This window comes from Mercenaria mercenaria, chromosome 17 (assembly GCF_021730395.1).
Source record: "Mercenaria mercenaria strain notata chromosome 17, MADL_Memer_1, whole genome shotgun sequence".
In the NCBI taxonomy this organism is placed as follows: Eukaryota; Metazoa; Mollusca; class Bivalvia; order Venerida; family Veneridae; genus Mercenaria; species Mercenaria mercenaria.
This window is the reverse complement of record NC_069377.1, coordinates 50911141-50931016: the sequence shown is the minus strand read 5'-3', so window position 1 is coordinate 50931016 and position 19876 is coordinate 50911141. Positions and strand designations below refer to the sequence as shown.

The following is a 19876-nucleotide window of genomic DNA, read 5'->3' as shown; positions in this document are numbered from 1 at the left end:
AAACTGAATTATTCTCAGGACGTCTTAGATAGTAAAGCCGACTGCAAAACGATAATACATGGCAAATAGTCGGATGAATTAGGTTAGCAGGCGAGTGTTAAAAAGAATGAGTTTTGTTTTCTTTGAGACTTGTCTGAAGTCTACACGAAACTGCAGTGTTTAGGACAATTCTAAAACTGTCAACAGTGGACAACAACAGTATTGTCATAGAGTCTCTCTCGGTATTATTTCATGCAATGATAGGCACCAGAAGTAATCATATACCTTCAAGCCAGCAGCCTATTCATGTTAAAGAATGCGACCCATGAGGGACTAAACGTGGCTTGATCCAACATCGAAGTTTATCATCCTTTAATATCTTGGCCTAAATCAAAATTGATACAAATAATTTGGATAAAGGGACAGTAACATGAACAGGCAGAATTAATGATTATCAAATCCACTTTGATGTACATTGGATATCAATCCTACTGGAATGTTTTTCCTATGTTTTTAATATGAATTTTACTGCAACAATTCAGTGGTGTTCGGTTGTTGAATGAAATTCTATCTTATTTAGTTTTCCATATAATGCTTCGTTCTTGTGATGTTTAAAACGTGGCTTTGTTCATTATCAAATAATCACCCGTGTTTCTTCTCCTTCCAACATCCATTTTTTTACCCCATCCACATTTTTTTCATAAAAAAAGCTTTAACGTTCCATCATAGTTTCTACTTTGCAATATGTTGCTCTGGCTGCACTATATACTTCCAGGAATCCTATTTCACTAATGAGTTGTTTAAGAATGTTTATACATCTTTGATAATGCAACGGATATTAAACAAGAATTATTTTCCATTTATCTTTCTGGAGAAAGTCTTCAAAAGTTAATAACTGGAAAACAATGTGGCAATGTCTTGTTTCAAATGTTCGGATTTTTCTTTTCGGTGCAGTTGAAATTAATATCTGTGGCTTTCAAATCATTCTAGCGGCTTCTGTTAAATATCTATCTGTATCTTACTTAGATGCAATGCCGTTAAATTTCCTAGTCTTTAAATATCAGTGAGTCCTTCCAGTGTATCTGTGAAGAATAATTATGCTTAAACCGTTGCTAGGGTGCGTAAGGGGTGTCGTACACTTTTTTACCCCTTATGAACAAACTAAATCAAACCGAATGTGTTATTTTTAGCTTAGTTTCGTTCTATGCAATAAAAGAATTTAGGTAAATTTTATTACGTATAGAAGGTTCTTTTAAGGGGGATATTTAGATACACATGAACTGCGCATGTCAGTTACTTAAGAGGGGGGTTCTTTGTATTTAATTATGCGATTATTCATCAAAATTATTTCAGTATATTTGACAAAAAACATATTGCATACTTAATGCCGGTACAGTTAATGACTTTAGCACTGCCTGTAAAAGCATTCAGTTTTCTAAAATTAGCCTCAGTAACTTGTATTTTATAACGAACAAATAAAATGTAAATAAGCAATATATCAATCATAAAGAAAAGTTGAAAGTCAAATACATGATTAAGCGTTAAGTTTACATGTCATGAAATATGGCTAAAACGATTTGCTAAACACTACACTGTGCATCATAAAGATAATCAAGATTATTTTTGTCTTACATATTGAACCTTTAGTAACAGTTGCATCGTTTTTATTCATCTGGAATCACTTCTATTTATACTGCCCTTCAATTCATTCATAAATCTTCCCTTGATGAAAGCTAGAATTAATAAGAGTTTTGAAATAGTAAAAGATGTAACAACTGAAATGATAATTATCTTATTTGCTTCTTACAAAAGTAATTTCTTTGTAAGTGATGATTAGATTTTCCAGTGGTCAGCGATTTAATGAAAAAGAATAAAATTTTATATCAAGACTGATTACACATATATAAATAAATGAAATAATCAAAGAAATGGTTTGCCTATTACTCATTAGACAAGCAATCTAATTCGTAAAGTAAACCGCAATTCTAACTGATGTCTAAAACGTTTCCTAAATGACTGAAACGTTTCCACTCTTGCAGACATTCAACGTCATTTAGGAAACGTTTTAGACATCAGTTAGAGTTTCTTTGAAGGAGTAAACACAACCAGATAGTAATCAACAGATACGTATAAAATTAAATCGTGTCTATTATGGGTAGGGTGCGGATTTAACGCCACACCGACAGAATTATAGGTGATGTGGCGCCTGTCCAGCTTTTCATGACTGAGGGAGTTCCCTGGTATCCTTACGAATATTATTTCCGGTACAAGCGGTTACCTGGTTAGAACCACCCGACCTTCTTTATGCCATCTGAATTGTACTTCCATGACTCAGAATCATATAGAAGACATTCATTAGTCTGTCTTTAACATGTTACTTTATCAATGTGCTACCATACGTTTCTTGAAAAAACGGACACCGATATTAAGCTAAAAACCAAAAATAATAAGAGCCATGTTAGACATGGCCAATCCCCCCGCCGGGCATATTATAATTGAAGGCTAAAGTTCTTGGCAAGTTAGTGTCTGAAAGTATTAATTTTGGGGAAAGCTTTGAAGAACCATTTAGTTGTGGTCCGCATCAGGGGTTTTAAAGATGTGGAAGAAAGAATAAGTCAGTGGTGAGGTGGTTTACTGCTAAATTTTATTAATTTTCATGAACAGTATAGCTATGATGTTTTTCTATATGGCTACTGTAAAAAGAATGAGTGGAAAGCTAACAGGGAACACGAGTGCCAGAATGTCACAATATATGCCCGTCACAGCAAATTTCTTTACCCTAGTAGCTGTATTTGCAAATGGAATTTTAATTTTGTGGTTGTTTAGTAATCATTGTAAGTCTTTTGTTTTTCTAAGTCCACAAAAAAGTCCTTACCAGGTAGAGATATCTTAAAATACACGTAAAATTAGAAAGTAACATCCATGTTGTACCACAGAAAAGTGGTCTTGTTTTTTCCCTACGGTCAATTATAAAAATGTTACAATATAAGTTATTCATAGTAACAACTAAGGGAAGTAAATCTTAAAAAAAAAAAAAAAAATGCAAGTCCATGAAAAAATCTTTACCAGGTAGAAATTGGTCAAAATACACCTCAAAATTGGATGTAGCATGCATGTTGTACTACAGAAAAGTGGTCTGGTTTTTTCCTACGACTAGTAATGAAAAAGTTACAATAAAAGCTATTTAAAGTAACAACAAAGGGAGGTAATTCTAAAGAAGGGAACTGCGCATGACACTTCGTCTCATGATAGTGTATAATTGTGCCAAGTTACATCAAAATCCCTCCAGCATGAAGAAGAAATGCTTCGGACAATGTCATTCTTGTATCTGACCTTTGGCCTCTAAGTGTGACCTTGACCTTAGACCTAGGGACCTGGATCTTGCGCATGACATTCTGTCTCGTGGTGGTGAACATTTGTGCCAAGTTATATCAAAATCCCTCTATCCGAACAATTTTTTTAAAGAAAATAAGATAAAGGGGAATAACTCAAAAAATAGGCAAGGTAGAGTTATTGTTCTTGCACACTGCACTTCCTCCCAATGTGTTCTATCAGTGTATGAAGTTTGAAGAAAATCCCTCCAGCACTTTTGGAGTTATGCTCCGGACAAACTTTTTTAAGAAAATAAGATAAAGGGGAATAACTCAAAAAATAGGCAAGGTAGAGTTATTGTTCTTGCACATTGCACTTCCTCCCAATGTGTTCTATCAGTGTATGAAGTTTGAAGAAAATCCCTCCAGTTCTTTTGGAGTTATGATCAGGACAAAATTTTTTAAGAAAATAAGATAAAGGGGAATAACTCAAAAAATAGGCAAGGTACAGTTATTGTTCTTGCACACTGCACTTTCTCCCAATGTGTTCTATTAGTGTATGAAGTTTGAAGAAAATTCCTCCAGTACTTTTGGAGTTATGCTCCGGACAAAGATCGTTGCGGACGGACGCACGCACGCACGCACGGACGGAGAGCATTTCTAATATCTCCTTCGCCTTTTGCGGGGGGATAAACAAAGAACCTCTTTAATTAATAATGCTCTTGAGGTAACGTAGGAGCGGATCTTACGTTTGATATATCTATATTACTAATGTTTATTACCTGACTACGATATACAGTTAGTTAAAAACGATTTAATATACAGTTGGTTAAAAATGATTTAATAAGCACATTAAATCATGTGTCGGTCAATAAGGTCAAAAGGCATTATGAAACATTCGTTGAAATAAACGACTTTATTGCACGAATGGATGAATTTAATTTGGAACAGTAATAAGATATTTCTTAAACATACAAGTAAATCGTGGTTCATTAAAAATGTGTTTTTGAAGTTTTGCAGAGAAAAGAGTTACGCCAGTATAAAAAATCAAACATGCATTAAATCGGGAGTTTTATATGAGACAAAGTGTTAAAATATAACAAAAGCATAGGCTCCTTAAAAATTGTATTCCTGTTTCTAAGTACAATAGGAGTACAGGGAAGTAAACTAAAGCTCGAGATATAAAATTATACTAACAAATAAAATTAGAGACTACACTGATTAAGTTCAATTCGTGAATATTTTATAGTAGATTCTAACAGTTGTAACATGTATGATGTTCATAATCATCATGTATATGATGTTCATAATCATCATGTATACAGCTGCGTTATAGTATATTTGATTGTTCAGTTGCATCTTATATTGGTTTTATCATACAATTAGAGAGGTCGATATGAGGGTTTATGTCACTGTTGTCAGGACGATAAATCCTCATATTAACCCAACCTGAAAGGCAACATTTGTTTTGTTATTAAATACAACAACACAAATTTTACTTGAAAACATGTTCAAACATTTACACAGATTCGTCATTTCTCTAGCATTTTTGGTCTTGAATACGATATGACGTCACCTTGTTATGGCATCAATATGTTATGACGTCGCTGCTGGCGGTCAATACGTCAATGACAATAAATATTGATTTAGTAATGAATTTTCTATTTTGTTTGAAAAATACCAGCATATTAACATTATTTTTTTTTTTAATATTCAAAAGGTACCCTGTATTTAAAAAATTCTCACATTTTTTTATTTAGATCTATTGCCTGAGTAATCATTCCATTTATAATAAATATCTGAACGTCGTAGCTTTGTATCGAGATGTCAAAGGAATGGATACGTTCAGAGTCAAGGACGCGTGCAACCAACGAAACCATAACATATTCCATACTGTTAAAGTGACATGACGTTTGAAATAAAAGATGTCATTCCCTCACTGATTAAACTATTCTAATGTAATTGTGTCACTAATTGAGATATATCTCACAGCTGTATGACAGATAGACTAATTACTTTTGCAAGTAACTGCAATTATCAATGATTATTTGCCATATCAGGATTGAAATTTCTAATGTGTAATACGTCGTACATGTATTTCGCTACGAGGAGAATAGAATATCTTATTACAATTAGATTTATAAGAAAATGCTTCGGAAGCATAACACCCAAGCATGCGAAACAATAGGAAATGAAATGTGCAACGCTCTCACGCCCATAGCACCGTCTTAAGTGAAATAATATCTAAGTATATAACATATCTTAAAGTCGAACAATGATCCCAAATGACCAGAAAATAACGAGAAGACCTATTACAGCCGCCGCACCGCACATTTGTACTTATTTCACTAACAAAAGAGGTATGGCAACTGGACACTTTATTGAAACATTGACGGGGGTGGGGGGAGCATTTTATTTTTCTATGTCGTTTTTTTTTATATGTTTGAAAGTTATCTCTGTCTTCTACTTCTACAGCTAATGTGAAAATCAAGTTGTCTTTCATTTGTTCAAAATCTTTCTTAAACAATTTTTATATAGAACTATTCAGTCGGGTATTGAAGTAGACCTGGCTATGCTACTGATTAAGAATTCATTGCATGTGGATTGCAAACATTGATCACCTAGAACGTCAAAATCAGCTTTATAACAGTTCGAATTTTCATTAATTATTGGCTCTTGCATTTTAATTATAATCAATCAAATTGTTACGTATGTTTACGCGTGATTCATACTTCCTTCTGGGACTGTCTAGATATAAATGCCTGATCTCTTTATAGTCTATTCATACTTTCTAGTTGGACGGTGATTGTTTCGGCAGCTTTAATTGTCTATTTTGTCTAATTGATTACAGCAATGGGAATAAGCAAAGTGTTTAGTGTTCTCTGTATCTATGCTTTAACAGCAACATGTTGCAGAGGTAAGTTATTTTCTTTCTAAAATTTATAATGTGGATGATGATCATAACAATGACAAAGGCACCAGAATGAGTAAACAGGTAAAAAAATAGACCGCGAAAGAAACGGTCACTACTAATACTAAATTTTGGTTTGCCTTCAGTTAAATGCACGAATAAAAGATACTGTCCGTTTTTTTGACGTTATAATATCGTAATGCCAAATTTGACTGCAATAAAATAGTGCAGTGAAGAATTCATTTTCAGTCATAGCCACAAATCCAGTGTAGCTGGAATGAAATATTTACATAACTGTATGTGTTAACAGCACTTATATTATAGATTTTTACAATACAAGGTAGATTTGGCTTTGAAATTCTGAAAGTTCATGATGATCCATTATAAAATGAATACAAAGTACAATTATGCAGAGTTCCGGAGCTTGAAATGTCTTTATATATTTCATAGGAAAATAAAAGAATACATGTGAAACGATATTCTACAACGAAATCAAAGTAATTTATACAGTTTACACTTTTGAAAATTTCAGTTACTGTTTACTGTGTATTAAGAGTGTTGTTTATATATGTCTGTTACGATTGTATTGTTATAATTACACAAAAAATGTGTTCAAAACATACTACAAGTCAAACTAGTATTTAGCCTGATAGAATAATTTCGTAGTTTTAAAACTGATAAGATGTTTTCGTAATATTGTAAGCGCTTTCGCTACATGAGCCGTGCCATGAGAAAACCAACATAGTGGCATCCGCGCAGTCTGGTCAGGATCCATGCTGTTCCCTAACTGTTTCTCTAATTGTAATAGGCTTTGAAAGCGAACAGCATGGATCCTGACCAGACAGTCTGGTCTGGATCCATGCTGGTCGCAAAGCCACTATGTTGGTTTTCCCATGGGGCGGCTCATGTATATTTCAAGATGGATTCAAGGATTCTTTTAATGATATTTTTTGGAAAATTTCAGCACAGGATCCCACTTATTTAGCGAATCTGCTTAAACGTTTAGGGTTCAGACTAGGCGGACAGACAAATGGACAGTCAGGGCCTGCATATAACATCAACCCTCAAGCATCTGCTTCCCCGTCTTTTGGTGGCCAAAATCGCCTTCTTTCGATGCTAGCCAGTAGATGGGAAGGAATAGAAGACCAAGTAGAACGAAGAATGGAAAATCAGCCAGACCATGTCGCTGACCAAGCTGAATACAGAGTAGAACAGGTTTCTAACTACTTTGAAAGAGAACAAGAAAAGCAAGAAAATCAGATGAACAACAACAGTTGGAACTCTTATATATCCAATAGATGGGGTTCTGATGATGATGCGGCTGACAATCGATTAGATGCATTAGATAATCGTGTTGAAAATAGAATAGAATATATAGAAAACACACAAGGTGAGGAAGCTGCAGATGTCCTAGAAGACAGATGGGATACCGTAAAAGATAGGATAGAAGATAGGATAGATACTGTTGACGACCATAGGGATGATTACTACGATGATAGAAATGACTGGTATGATGACAATGATTATAATGGCTATGATAATGATAATTCCTGGGACAATTATAACAATGTTGGGTCTAATACACAATATACGAATAACTGGGATAATGATAATGATGATGATTGGAGTGCATTCTCATACTGATGCAGATGAAAATTTCAGGTAATTTAAACTTCTCGAATGAGGCAACCGCCATATTCGAGTTGTGTATGTTATTCAGAATTCGCGTTTCGTACTGAAAAATAGTTTACGACTGCTTTCAATTTTAAGTCGATCAGACCGTCAGATTGCGAACATTAGCAAAAATAAAAACATTGAGACTTTTACCTTATCTATTATAACTTTATATGATTAGGTAAGCAATAAAATATTAACTCAAATAAGAATCAGCCTTTATACCTCCTTTGCTACTGAAATACCGAAATATCTTTAGATAAAATGGTATTGAATCCTCTTTGCGGCAAATTAAAGTCAGAGCCCTGCTACCTGAATATAAATGTATCTTTCGATGGTAATGGTATTAGCCAATAGTATTTTACTAGGAATATTTGGATTAGCTTCGAGTGTTTTCGACTACGTGATGAAAAAAAAATTACCAGACAAATGCATATTTTACCGTTTTATTTAAAAAGAAAATATTAGAATGAAGAAACGGCTTCGATATGCATCACTTAACTCAGGTCTGTGATTTTATACTTATAATGTATTTATTTCTGTAATGATACTTCTTTCCTTCTGAAAAATATTTTTCCTTAAAATAAAAGTAGATAAGATACCTCTGATAGCTTTTCGTATCTTTATAGTTTCATATTTTTAAGGAATGAGATTCTTTCGCTAATCATCAAAGCTTTTAATTGCATTTTCGATCATGCATTGTCAATCAAAACTTCCCGGTAAATGTGCCTCACTGAACGCAAAATTGTTATGCATTGTCATTAATGACCTGACACTTTCGCTTTACCGGTCTTGATCAGAAGGATTAATTAATTTTGGAACTTTGGACGTAAATGACACGGATAAAACGCCAATTGTAAAATACCAATACGCATCGTCCTTTTCCTTTACTATGTTTGACATGGCAGATATATTTTTATTCTCATAGATTTTCTACTTTTTTGTCTACTACCTTTATTTACATGTACATATTATTTGCGGCGGCTTTTATATTTCTCTTGTGTTAATCAAATGTCATTAGAAAGTGCGTTTTTTTCAATATTTTGTATAATTTGTTTTGTTTCCTTGCAATATTGCATAGCACTGTTTATTGTTGTTTGTTTTAACTAATCAGTCTTTAAAATAAAATGTTTTAACTTTTGTTCTGGTTTTACATTAAGTGTAAATCAGCTGTTTATCAGTGAAAAAAAAAACATGACATTTATTTTATATGAGTGTTGTTTCGTGTGTGACCTGTTGTGACCTTTTATTTCTTGAAAATCACTTACGATGTATTTTATGCAAGAACTGAACAGAAATGTTCTTGAGACTCTTAGGTTTAGCACTGAACAACCGGACAATTTTTAAAGGATTTTGGGTACAATATTGTTCGAATAATCGTGATTTATATTACTTCATGTGAACTGTAACGTGCATTAGCATGTAGCGTTACTTGCATTCCCTGAGATGAGAAACGCGCGGTGCATCAGAGTGGATTGTTGATCGCCAAGCATGAGAGTGCAGGATAAATCGCAAGTGTGAACGAATGTATACATGTTTGTGTTATGATTAGATAAGGTGATGCAAACCTTGCTGCACTCTACGCTTGCAATATGTTTCAGTTTGAAAAAAATACAGCACTTGTTATCAAACTTTAAAGAAAACGCAAGAAACTTATACCACCTGTAGTATCAAAGAAAAACTATCGCAATTATGATGCAAATGAAATTTTAAAAAAATACAAAGACACAGATGGAAAAATGGAATGTACATATCTTATAGTCCCGGTCCATGCTGATAAAGGTAGGTTAGATCGGAAGGGAAAAAAAATCACATTCTGCAAAAATATGACAACTTAAAGAGCAAAACCCGTATACCTGTTAAATACAAATAAAGTTGCTAGATTTCTTATTTGTCTTACTCATGTTATACTTTACTTATGATTTCAATCAGATACTTTATTCTATAACCTATTATGTTTAAATTAAAACGCGCATGCACTATGTGCCACGTCACTAGATAAGATGTGGCACGCACTAATGGCACTAATGATGTCTTTCTGAATCGATTTTGACTGGATTTTCATACGATAAAAGATATTTGACAAAATGTTCAAAAACTTTACTTTCTCCATAAATTTTATATGTAAACACTGTTTCGATCTCTGGAGAAATACTTTATTTACAGCGCATGTTGCACTGACACCTGTCCATGTGATGTCACATTCCCAAAGCACAACGCAAACAAAAAATGATAGACAAGACATATATTGAGGAAATGAATAAGTTTATATTTTAATAACCACCTTTGTAATGGCCTATGCACATTTGTTGTTAAGTGTAGGAAAATCAATGTGTCACAGAGGAAAAATCCGTCAGAAGTAACTTCTTCTTTTCCATTGAATATAAAATGAATGCATTGAATAATAAAGGGCCAAACAAAGAAAACTAAATCTGTATGATGAATCTAAGGTTGTAAGCAAGTCTCTTGAAATACCATCAACACTTTTTAATAGAAATTTAATGAATGCTTATCAATTCAAATCAGGTTTTCAAAAGTCAAAGTTATCGTTTATCATCTTTGAATTATTCCGGTAATTAAACTTTAACTTTTGAAAATAATTTATAAAGTATGATTAATCATTTCGTCAAATATGATAACTCATGTGTTAAGCATTCAGTTATATCATCTACATTAAGTATTTAACCCTTATGACTATTTAACGTTATGCCTTGTCTATTTTGTCGTAGCTAGCATTAAAAGTGACAGTTATTATCGTGATTTGAAAGTTAATTGATGGGCTTATAAAAGTCACCGTAGTGGCCTCTATCTGTCTAAGAACGGTTTACTAATTGGTAATATAACACTTTAAGTTATTAAAGAAATTAAACTGGCTGAATTACATATCTTTTAATGACAGAACACCTTGTAACGCAGTTTTAGTTATATTATTTGCTTGAACTAATTTTATAAGATATTATACATCTAACGTTCAAGATAATTAATTATTTCTACTAAGCGGAAGCGGTAGTAAAAAAGTTTTATCTGAGAATTTAAAGTCTAAAACCTTACGTTTATATGCTCATATGATATAATTCTAAAGCAGTATTTTCTGTATTACTATTATTTTGACTTTAGCTATAATTCCAACTAACAAGAATCAATAAAGATACGTTTAATTATCTAACACATGTGTTACAAGAACTATTCTTTCTTGGTGACCTGTTTGCCCTTTTTGTTTTAGGCGTGTAGAAGATTAGAGTCGAGTCATCTATTAATGACCTATGTATAAGGTTATTCTAAACTGTAACAATTGTTAACACGGTGTCCTGGTGTGAAAAAAGTGATTAAATTCGGCGATAAAAAGGTTTAAAATATATGGTGTGTCAAAGCCTGCCGTTTGTATAAAAAATGTCATCATACAACCATTTATATGTTTTAAAAGCAGGAAAATGGAATGTATAATCCATATCATTGATATGAATTAAAGTCTGTGATGTCCGCATATATAAACTTAATGCAACTGTGACTGGGTATCCGGAACTCGGACATTGCATTTCTTCCTGTAATGTCAAGCTTATTAACGTTTTTTGTTCGAAGAAAAAGTGGAAACGTAGAAATGTCATGTACGGGCAAGGGACTTTAAAATAATTTTGCACAACTGTTCCCAAAAATGAGACGGCATGTTGCGTGACATATCAAAACCCCTAGCTCCAATGTCAAGATCTCCATTGGAGGTCAAGATTAACTGGGTTTGTTCGTGTCCGGACCTTAGCTCTACCATTCATCAAGGAATTCTAAAGTTACATAGCACAAATGCTCCCAGTCATGAGGCACAAATGTTTCCAATAATGCGACAATGTGTCGCATGCAAGACTTAGGTCCTGTCCAGATGGTCATGGTCATATTTAGAGGTCAAATAGTATAAGTTAGTTTTTGTACGGTCAATAACTTTACTTTGCATGGATTGATATAACCTATTATGTTAAAGCTACAGTGCGACAAGCACTAATAATGTCTTTCTCAATCGATTTTGACCGGATTTACAATCCCGACAATAACATTTGACTGAATATTCAAAATCTTTACTTTCTCCATAAATATTGTATACATAAATGTATCAGTGTCACACTTAGAATTCAAATATTAACTTCACCTTGCATGGATGGATATTCAAATATCTTGTACAAACAGCCACCATACCAAATTGATTTGTCCCCTGTAAGTTCCAGACCACTAGCTCAAGGTCCATGTCACACTTGGAGATAAAAGGTTTTTGTTATGTTTTGTAGGATCTCTAACTTTTTAGGCGTAGACTTACGTTTAAATAACTTTGGTTTTTTACCATTACAAGAAAATTTGTCAAGCATATCCCTCAAAGGTCAAGGCCACATGCCCCAAAGTTAACTTTCTTTCATGTAAGTACGTGAAATTACTTCCTTTCATATGAAAAATTAAAATACATTTGTTTTTTTTTTATTATTATTAATTTTCCCGCTAATTTGAAAATGAAATTCATTTAAGACTGGTATTAATAGATATAAAAAAGACATTTAACAATTGTAGATTTCCGAAAGGCAAACCCAGGCATATGTTATATATATGTGTGTGTGTGTGTGTGCTACCGGATGTTAGAAAACAACTAACTCCTCTGTCGGTATTTGAAAGACTTTAATCCTCAACCGGTTTCATACAGTTGTAATCATCAGGAGGTTGCTTTAGGAACAAGGAACTTCACTTTTAAATTATGAAGTGGTCTAATACCGGGTATATTGACGAATGTAATCGACGTTATGTCACTGTCGGACGTTAGTTAAAGTTTGTACAGTCTGTTCAGTGACAGTTCTAGTTTCATAGTTAAATTATTTCACGTTGCATCCTGTTGATAACACTGTTGGCACTATTGACAGAAAAACATAAGCCGTTTCCAGAGTGGTAGGAACAAGAATTCAGAACAAAGTACAAAGAAACAATTCGTTTATTCGAAAAAACGAGGAGACAAGAAATCCCGGAAATATACAATTTTCTCAGCAAAACAGACGGCGACTACCAATGCGAAACACAGGAATCTCAAAAAACTCAAGATTTAATAATACGTCTCAAGGAACATGTGCAGAAATGGTATCGAGAAGAAAAGAAACAATTAACATCAGTTAACGGAGCACGAAACACAATGTACAATACCAGCGATGAACTTTTAGCATTAGATAACAATCGAATCAGACAAAATATGAATTACATGAATGACCTGTCCCTTTATAGCGACATTGGCCCATATAACTACACTATCTATACAGGTAGACAGACGCACAGACGACAATCATCTGGACCCTATCAACAAAGGAACTATGCAGAAAAACGAACCCCGATAAATGGAAACGCAACCATGAGAAACAAAGACATGCGTGATTGAGGAAGCAAAAGTGCCCAAAATAGTAGAGATAGAAATACAGTTCGTCAAGGTAGGCCTTAGGAAAAATATTTTAGGCAGGAGGGGTTACCCGTGGAATCAGCAATGGAATAAAGATCAGCCAGCGATGGTAACCCAAAACCAGACATCAAAATAATAAAACTTTCAGCTAGTTAGATTAACTTGGCAGAGAGAAATATTTTAGAAAAGGGTCTAAAATTTATACCTACAGCAAACGAGAAAAGAACTGTAGAAAGCTCTTCAGATTTGGCTGTATTTACTTTTTTTATTCACAACAAAGAAGATGACGATGTTTCTCTTGTAAAAGAAAAAGTTATTTTGTTCCGCCGAAAAACAGAATTCAGGCCCTTGACACATTTAATAAAAAGGCGGATGGCGCCGTTGTTATTATGAAGAAAGCGAACTACAAATATTATGTCTTGATATTCTACAAGAAACATAATACAAAAAGCAACAAACAGATCCATTTACAATATAACAAGAGCCATGTTAGACATGGCCAATCCCCCTGCCGGGCATATTATAATTGAAGGCTAAAGTTCCTGGCAAGTTAAGTGTCTGAAAGTATTCATTTTGGGAGAAGCTTTGAAAAACCGTTTAATTGTGGTCCACATCAGGGGTTTTAAAGATGTGGAAGAAAGAATTATTCAGTGGCGAGGTGGTTTACTGCTAAATTTTATTAATTTTCATGAACAGTATAGCTGTATGATGTTTTTCTATATGGCTACTGTAAAAAGAAGGAATGGAAAGCTAACAGGGAACAAGAGGGCCAGAATGTCAAAATGTATGCCCGTCACAGCAAATTTCTTTACTCTAGCAGCTGTATTTGCAAATGGAATTTTAATTTTGTGGTTGTTTAGTAATCATTGTAAGTCTTTTGTTTTTCTAAGTCCACAAAAAAACTCCTTACCAGGTAGAGATGTCTTAAAATACACCTAAAATTGGAAAGTAACATCCAGGTTGTACCACAGAAAAGTGGTCTTGTTTTTTTCCCTGTGGTCAATTATAAAAATGTTACAACATAAGTTATTTATAGTAACAAGTAATGGAAGTTAATCTTTAAAAAAAAAAAAAAAAAAAAAAAAAATTGTAAGTCCACCCAAAAATCTTTACTAGGTAGAGATTGGTCAAAATACACCTCAAAATTGGATGTAGCATGCATGTTGTACTACTGAAAAGTGGTCTCGATTTTTCCCTACGACTAGTAATGAAAAAGTTACAATAAAAGCTATTTAAAGTAACAACAAAGGGAGGTAATTCTAAAGAAGGGAACTGCGCATGACACTTCGTCTCATGATGGTGTATAATTGTGCCAAATTACATCAAAATCCCTCCATGCATGAAGAAAAATGCTTCGGACAAAGTCATTCTTGTATCTGACCTTTGGCCTCTAAGTGTGACCTTGACCTTAGACCTAGGGACCTGGATCTTGCGCATGACACTCTGTCTTGTGGTGGTGAACATTTGTGCCAAGTTATATCAAAATCCCTCTATGCATGAAAAAGAAGTGCTCCGGACAAGGTTTTCATTCTTGTATCCTTTGACCTCCAAGTGTGACCTTGACCTTAGAACTAGGGACCTGGTTCTTGCGCATGACACTCCACCTCGTGGTGGTGAACATTTGTGCCAAGATATATCAAAATCCCTCCATGCATGAAAAAGATATGCTGCGGAAGAAAATATGATAAAGGGGAATAACTCAAAAAGTAGGCAAGGTAGAGTTATTGTTCTTGCACACTGCACTTCCTCCCAATGTACGTGTTCTATTAGTGTATGAAGTTTGAAGAAAATCCCTCCAGTACTTTCGGAGTAATGCTCCGGACAAAATTTTTAAAGAAAATATGATAAAGGGGAATAACTCAAAAAATAGGCAGGGTAGAGTTATTGTTCTTGCATACTGCACTTCCTCCCAATGTGTTCTATCAGTGTATGAAGTTTGAAGAAAATCCCTTTAGTACTTTTGGAGTTATGCTCCGGACAAAATTTTTTAAGAAAATATGATAAAGGGGAATAACTCAAAAAATAGGCAAGGTACAGTTATTGTTCTTGAAAACTGCACTTCCTCCCAATGTGTTCTATTAGTGTATGAAGTTTGAAGAAAATCCCTCCAGTACTTTTGGAGTTATGCTCCGGACAAAGATCGTTGCGGACGGACGGACGCACGGACGGAGAGCATTTCCAATATCCCCTTCGCCTTTGGCGGGGGGATAAATAAACTGCTAGTTAAACACAAAATTGTTTACGAGATAAAGAATACCGATATCTTGAAAACTTTAAAAATTAAAGAAATCCAGTTTTACGGTTTTCTTAAGTACACAAAAGCACTTCAATTCGACAGAAACGTCAGGAGTCCATATCATCTTGTGTGAATATATCTGAAATAGTTGAAAATTTAAAATTACAACAAAGCATTGCCGGACCTACTTGTTTAACAAGCAGATTGAGCAATTTGATAGACATCATTCTCAAATGTGCCTTGTTTTCTCCGGGACAATACCGACTTTTTAAACAATTGTCAAAACACACCGACAAAATACAATATGCTTCTTTCGACATAGAATCTCTATACCCTAACATATCACACAACATAGGGGAAGAAGCGATCATTTATTGGTTGAACAGATATCCAAACGAAATACCAAATATGTTCACAAAAGAATTTATATATGAATCTGTGACCTTTAATTTTGAAAAATAACACATTCGTATTCAACGATTAATATTTTAGGCAAATCAGGGGAACTGCGATGGGGACAAGCTGCTCCAACCTACGCCAAACTTGTCAATGGATATCTAGAGCAAAAGCTCGACAGCAAAATAGAGGTGCAGTTCGGTGCCGAATACAAAGAAAAGTTTCAGACAGACTGGAAACGATATCCAGATGATTGCTTTATCCTTTGGAGTAAATCCAAAAACGAATTAGAAGTACTACATCAAATACTGAATATCATCACTTAAAAACATCAAAATTACTAATGAAACTAAAAGGAGCGCCTCCCATTTGTGTATTGAATGATCATCAGATACGGAGAAAATATTAAAACCGACATTTTTACAAACCAATAGACAGTATAACATACTGTATTTTTTTTCAGTTATGGCATCCAAAGCATACCAAAATAAGTATCCTGTTCTCACCAGTAAGGCACCTAAAACTTATAGTTTCTAATAAGGCGACGAAAAGGTTTGATGACAATAGTTACTGATTCAAGGAACTAAACCGTGAGGAAATTATTTCCATTACCAAGTGGATATACAAACGTCCGATACAATCCCATATGCGAGCAAATACAATCCACTCAATGATTTAAATGACCTAAAACGGGATCCACACATGAATACTGTACTCTCAAACTACAATGTTATAAAGAGCAAGAGGCAACCTGTAAATTTGAAAAAGCATTTGACCAAAGCAAAGTTTTCGGTAAACATCACACCATCTGCAGTAACAAAATGTAGTAGACCGAATTGTGGACTGTGTAAATATCTGATAGAAGGTGAATCGTTTAAATTTAAATGTGTACAAACATTCAAAGTGAATCAAGCCATTTCTTCTGACGTAAAGAATGTCATATATATCATTCAATGCCAGGGGTGTTAGCAGAAATATATCGGTGAAACATACAACCTCAGAAAAAGAGTGACTCTACATAACCAGCACATAATGAGATGTCTCAAGAGAAATTTTCTTTTTGAGTGAACCTACAATTACGGAATTTATTCATTATTTCGTATTTTATGGTTTTTTTTTCATTTTTCAATGATGTAAACGACAAGTCTACATTGTTTATTAATTACATAAGCGACTGCCATTATTGATAACGTTGTTGCCTGACGACGACGTCATTATTACCATTCTCCTGAAGATCAATATTAATGATGAAACCAGTTTATATTTTTATGTTGTAATTTTACACAATTTAACTATATAATAAATGGTATTAACTTTCACTGGTGTGTAGATTAAAACAAGATTCATTAGTACCAAAAAGTTGTCTCCTAAAGTCATGCATTTCATTTGTTTTTAATCACTTCCCTTTTATATGATGAAATGTTTTATTACATTTTTATTTCGTCTTTCTTGCCAGTTTAAAAGTAACTTCTCATTTTAAATCTTTATAATACAGTTATTTGCATTTTAAAGCATTCACCAATGATAGATTTCCAGGCATCTTCAGACTACATACCTCTTTATGAATTACAATATACATAATAATGATTAATTAATATTTTTAGTATGTAGACCCGCTTGCTTTGAAGAAAATGATGAAGGTGGCAATATGTTTTGTGAAAATGTCCTTAAACGGAGAACTTTGTTACAATTAGACTAAGTGTAAATACTGCCTCTTAAATTTCATTGACTGTTGCGTGCTTTGATTATTTTACATAATTATATAACAATTATGTACGATATGTACAGTGATAAAACAAAAACAAGAGTAACACAGAACTGAAGAAGACAGAACGGTTAATTAGAAGAGTAATATTGTAGTATTCAGTGATTGACTGATACCATCATATATTTCAACAGATCTATTTTACTATTACACCGTCTCTGACTCATATTGTTCCATCCTTCAGTGTAAGATCGAAATATCTTATTTTATTATATATCTGTATAAATTCTGTGAAAACATCGACTTGTTTTTCACAAGTTAATATGAACAGGCAGAAAATACTTCCGTATTGTAACTTTTGTATTGCATGTTGCCGGACTACTTTCATTAATATGCATGACCTGACACCGTTCAATAAATAGCGCAAATAAACACTTCACTAAGTTTCATTCTAACATCCATTGAAGATTTTGTTCAATAACATAACAGCAAACAAAAAGGTGGAGGTATATATCAAAAGTAATGTGATAAAAGTAGCTAGAACTAGGATTTTGTATTCGGCTCTTGTGGATTTTGCAAGGTCGGATCTCACGAATATTGATGATTAGGTCCATGAAATCAACACAACGCCATTTTGTTTATAAAAAAATACACAATCCGCGGCTAACAGACAGTGGCAAATGTCAGCAGAAATGTACGTATATTCAAAATTTTTCGAGTCAATGCCATCAATTCGTTGAATACCCGGACGCTTGCTTTGTTTACCATAAACACACACTAAACGTCACATTAAAAAACACATGAAAAACGTAAACAAAAGAGGAATATCAAAAACTCCTTGGTAGATCAAGCTGCAGAATTAACTATCATCATGAATTAGGTATGAATAGCTAGGAAATATTGATTTAGGAGCTGCATAGAACATTTGGTACACAACTGGCTGGGATTAGTGGGAAAGTACTTCGAAAAAACTGCCGGCATATTACGTAAGGTTGAGTTGATGTCTTGTAAAAATTAACTAAGACAACAGCCAACTAAATGTGCTGTCGCCAGTAAAATCTACCATACGATAGTGAACCGATGAAAATTGGAGGAAGCACACATATATCTATAGCTACATGAATGGCAATGACAAGCATCCTAGGTAACATTTCTAGAGCATTACTATTATTTGTTTTGCAAAGTTTATTATAGCTAGCTTGTTCTATATAGGGTTGTCTAGCTGTACATGACTCTGTATGACTTGAGTTTTAGGATATTTATGATAGGGTACCAATAATTCTAAAAGCAACAAAGGGAGGTAATTAAAAAATTATTTCAAGGGAGATAATTTGTATGGAAGAAAAGAAATTCGGTACTGTGAATGATATAGAGAAATATCTCACTGATATTTTTCAGTATTTCACCGGTTAGCATAAAATAAATTTCGATTTAACAGTGAAACAAAAAAACAATGTTATATATTTGTTTGCACATTCTTCCGATAAAACCAAGTCTGATACTGCAAAATAGGAGCCGTATGTTCTCGAAAGTTGTGTTTCTTCTTCTGTTTCGTTATCATATTCTTTGTTTTTACCCCAAATAGTACGTTTTAACAGTCACCTGTACAAACAGATTGTTATATGGCAAACAAAAGGCCGTAGACATATAAATCTTTCTATCTAAATGAATAATGTCGAAATTTCTAACATCTCCAAGGAGCCGCATTTACTTTGTTATTCCTTCTCAACGCCCGTACCTCTTCCAGCAAAACCAGCATATGGCCATAATGTTCTGCCCTTTTAGGCTCTTGACTGAACTGTTTAAAACTCTATGTACGACAGCAGGTTCTCCAAACGTGATATTAAATTCACATCTGCATGCAGACCAGAAACCGACAACTGGGCTATCATTATTTCGATCAATGTATAAAAAACAAAAACAAAACAACAACAACAACAACAACAACAACAAAACAACAACAACAAAAAAAAAACAGCCCCACTGACGTCACAAAAGACTTTGGAAATAATTTAACTTTACATTCATCAATAACTCAGCCAGCATCTAGTTTTTAATTCATTATGACTGACTGCCCTATCAAACGTGCAACAGTTCGCACGAAAGAATGACACTGTCTTTTCTGCTCTTAACTATGAATTCATTCAACCGGTTCTGTGTTGTTTTTCTTTTTGTATAAGTTTTTCTCTTTCCGTAAAAATACCTCTGCAACTGTCCCATTAGAGCCTAGCCAACCGGTACTTTGGCACGATAG

The 19876-nt window shown here is 33.8% G+C and overlaps 1 protein-coding gene across 1 annotated transcript; it reads left to right on the top strand.

Annotated features, from left to right (window-relative positions):
- Positions 1-6062: 6062 nt before the first annotated feature.
- On the top strand, positions 6063-9015 carry LOC123536893 (glycosyltransferase-like protein gnt13). The gene is made up of 2 exons (XM_045320387.2): positions 6063-6207; positions 7166-9015. Exons 1-2 carry the CDS (start codon positions 6144-6146, stop codon positions 7843-7845), a joined length of 744 nt encoding a protein of 247 aa, XP_045176322.2. The 5' UTR covers positions 6063-6143; the 3' UTR covers positions 7846-9015.
- The last annotated feature ends 10861 nt before the right edge of the window (positions 9016-19876 follow it).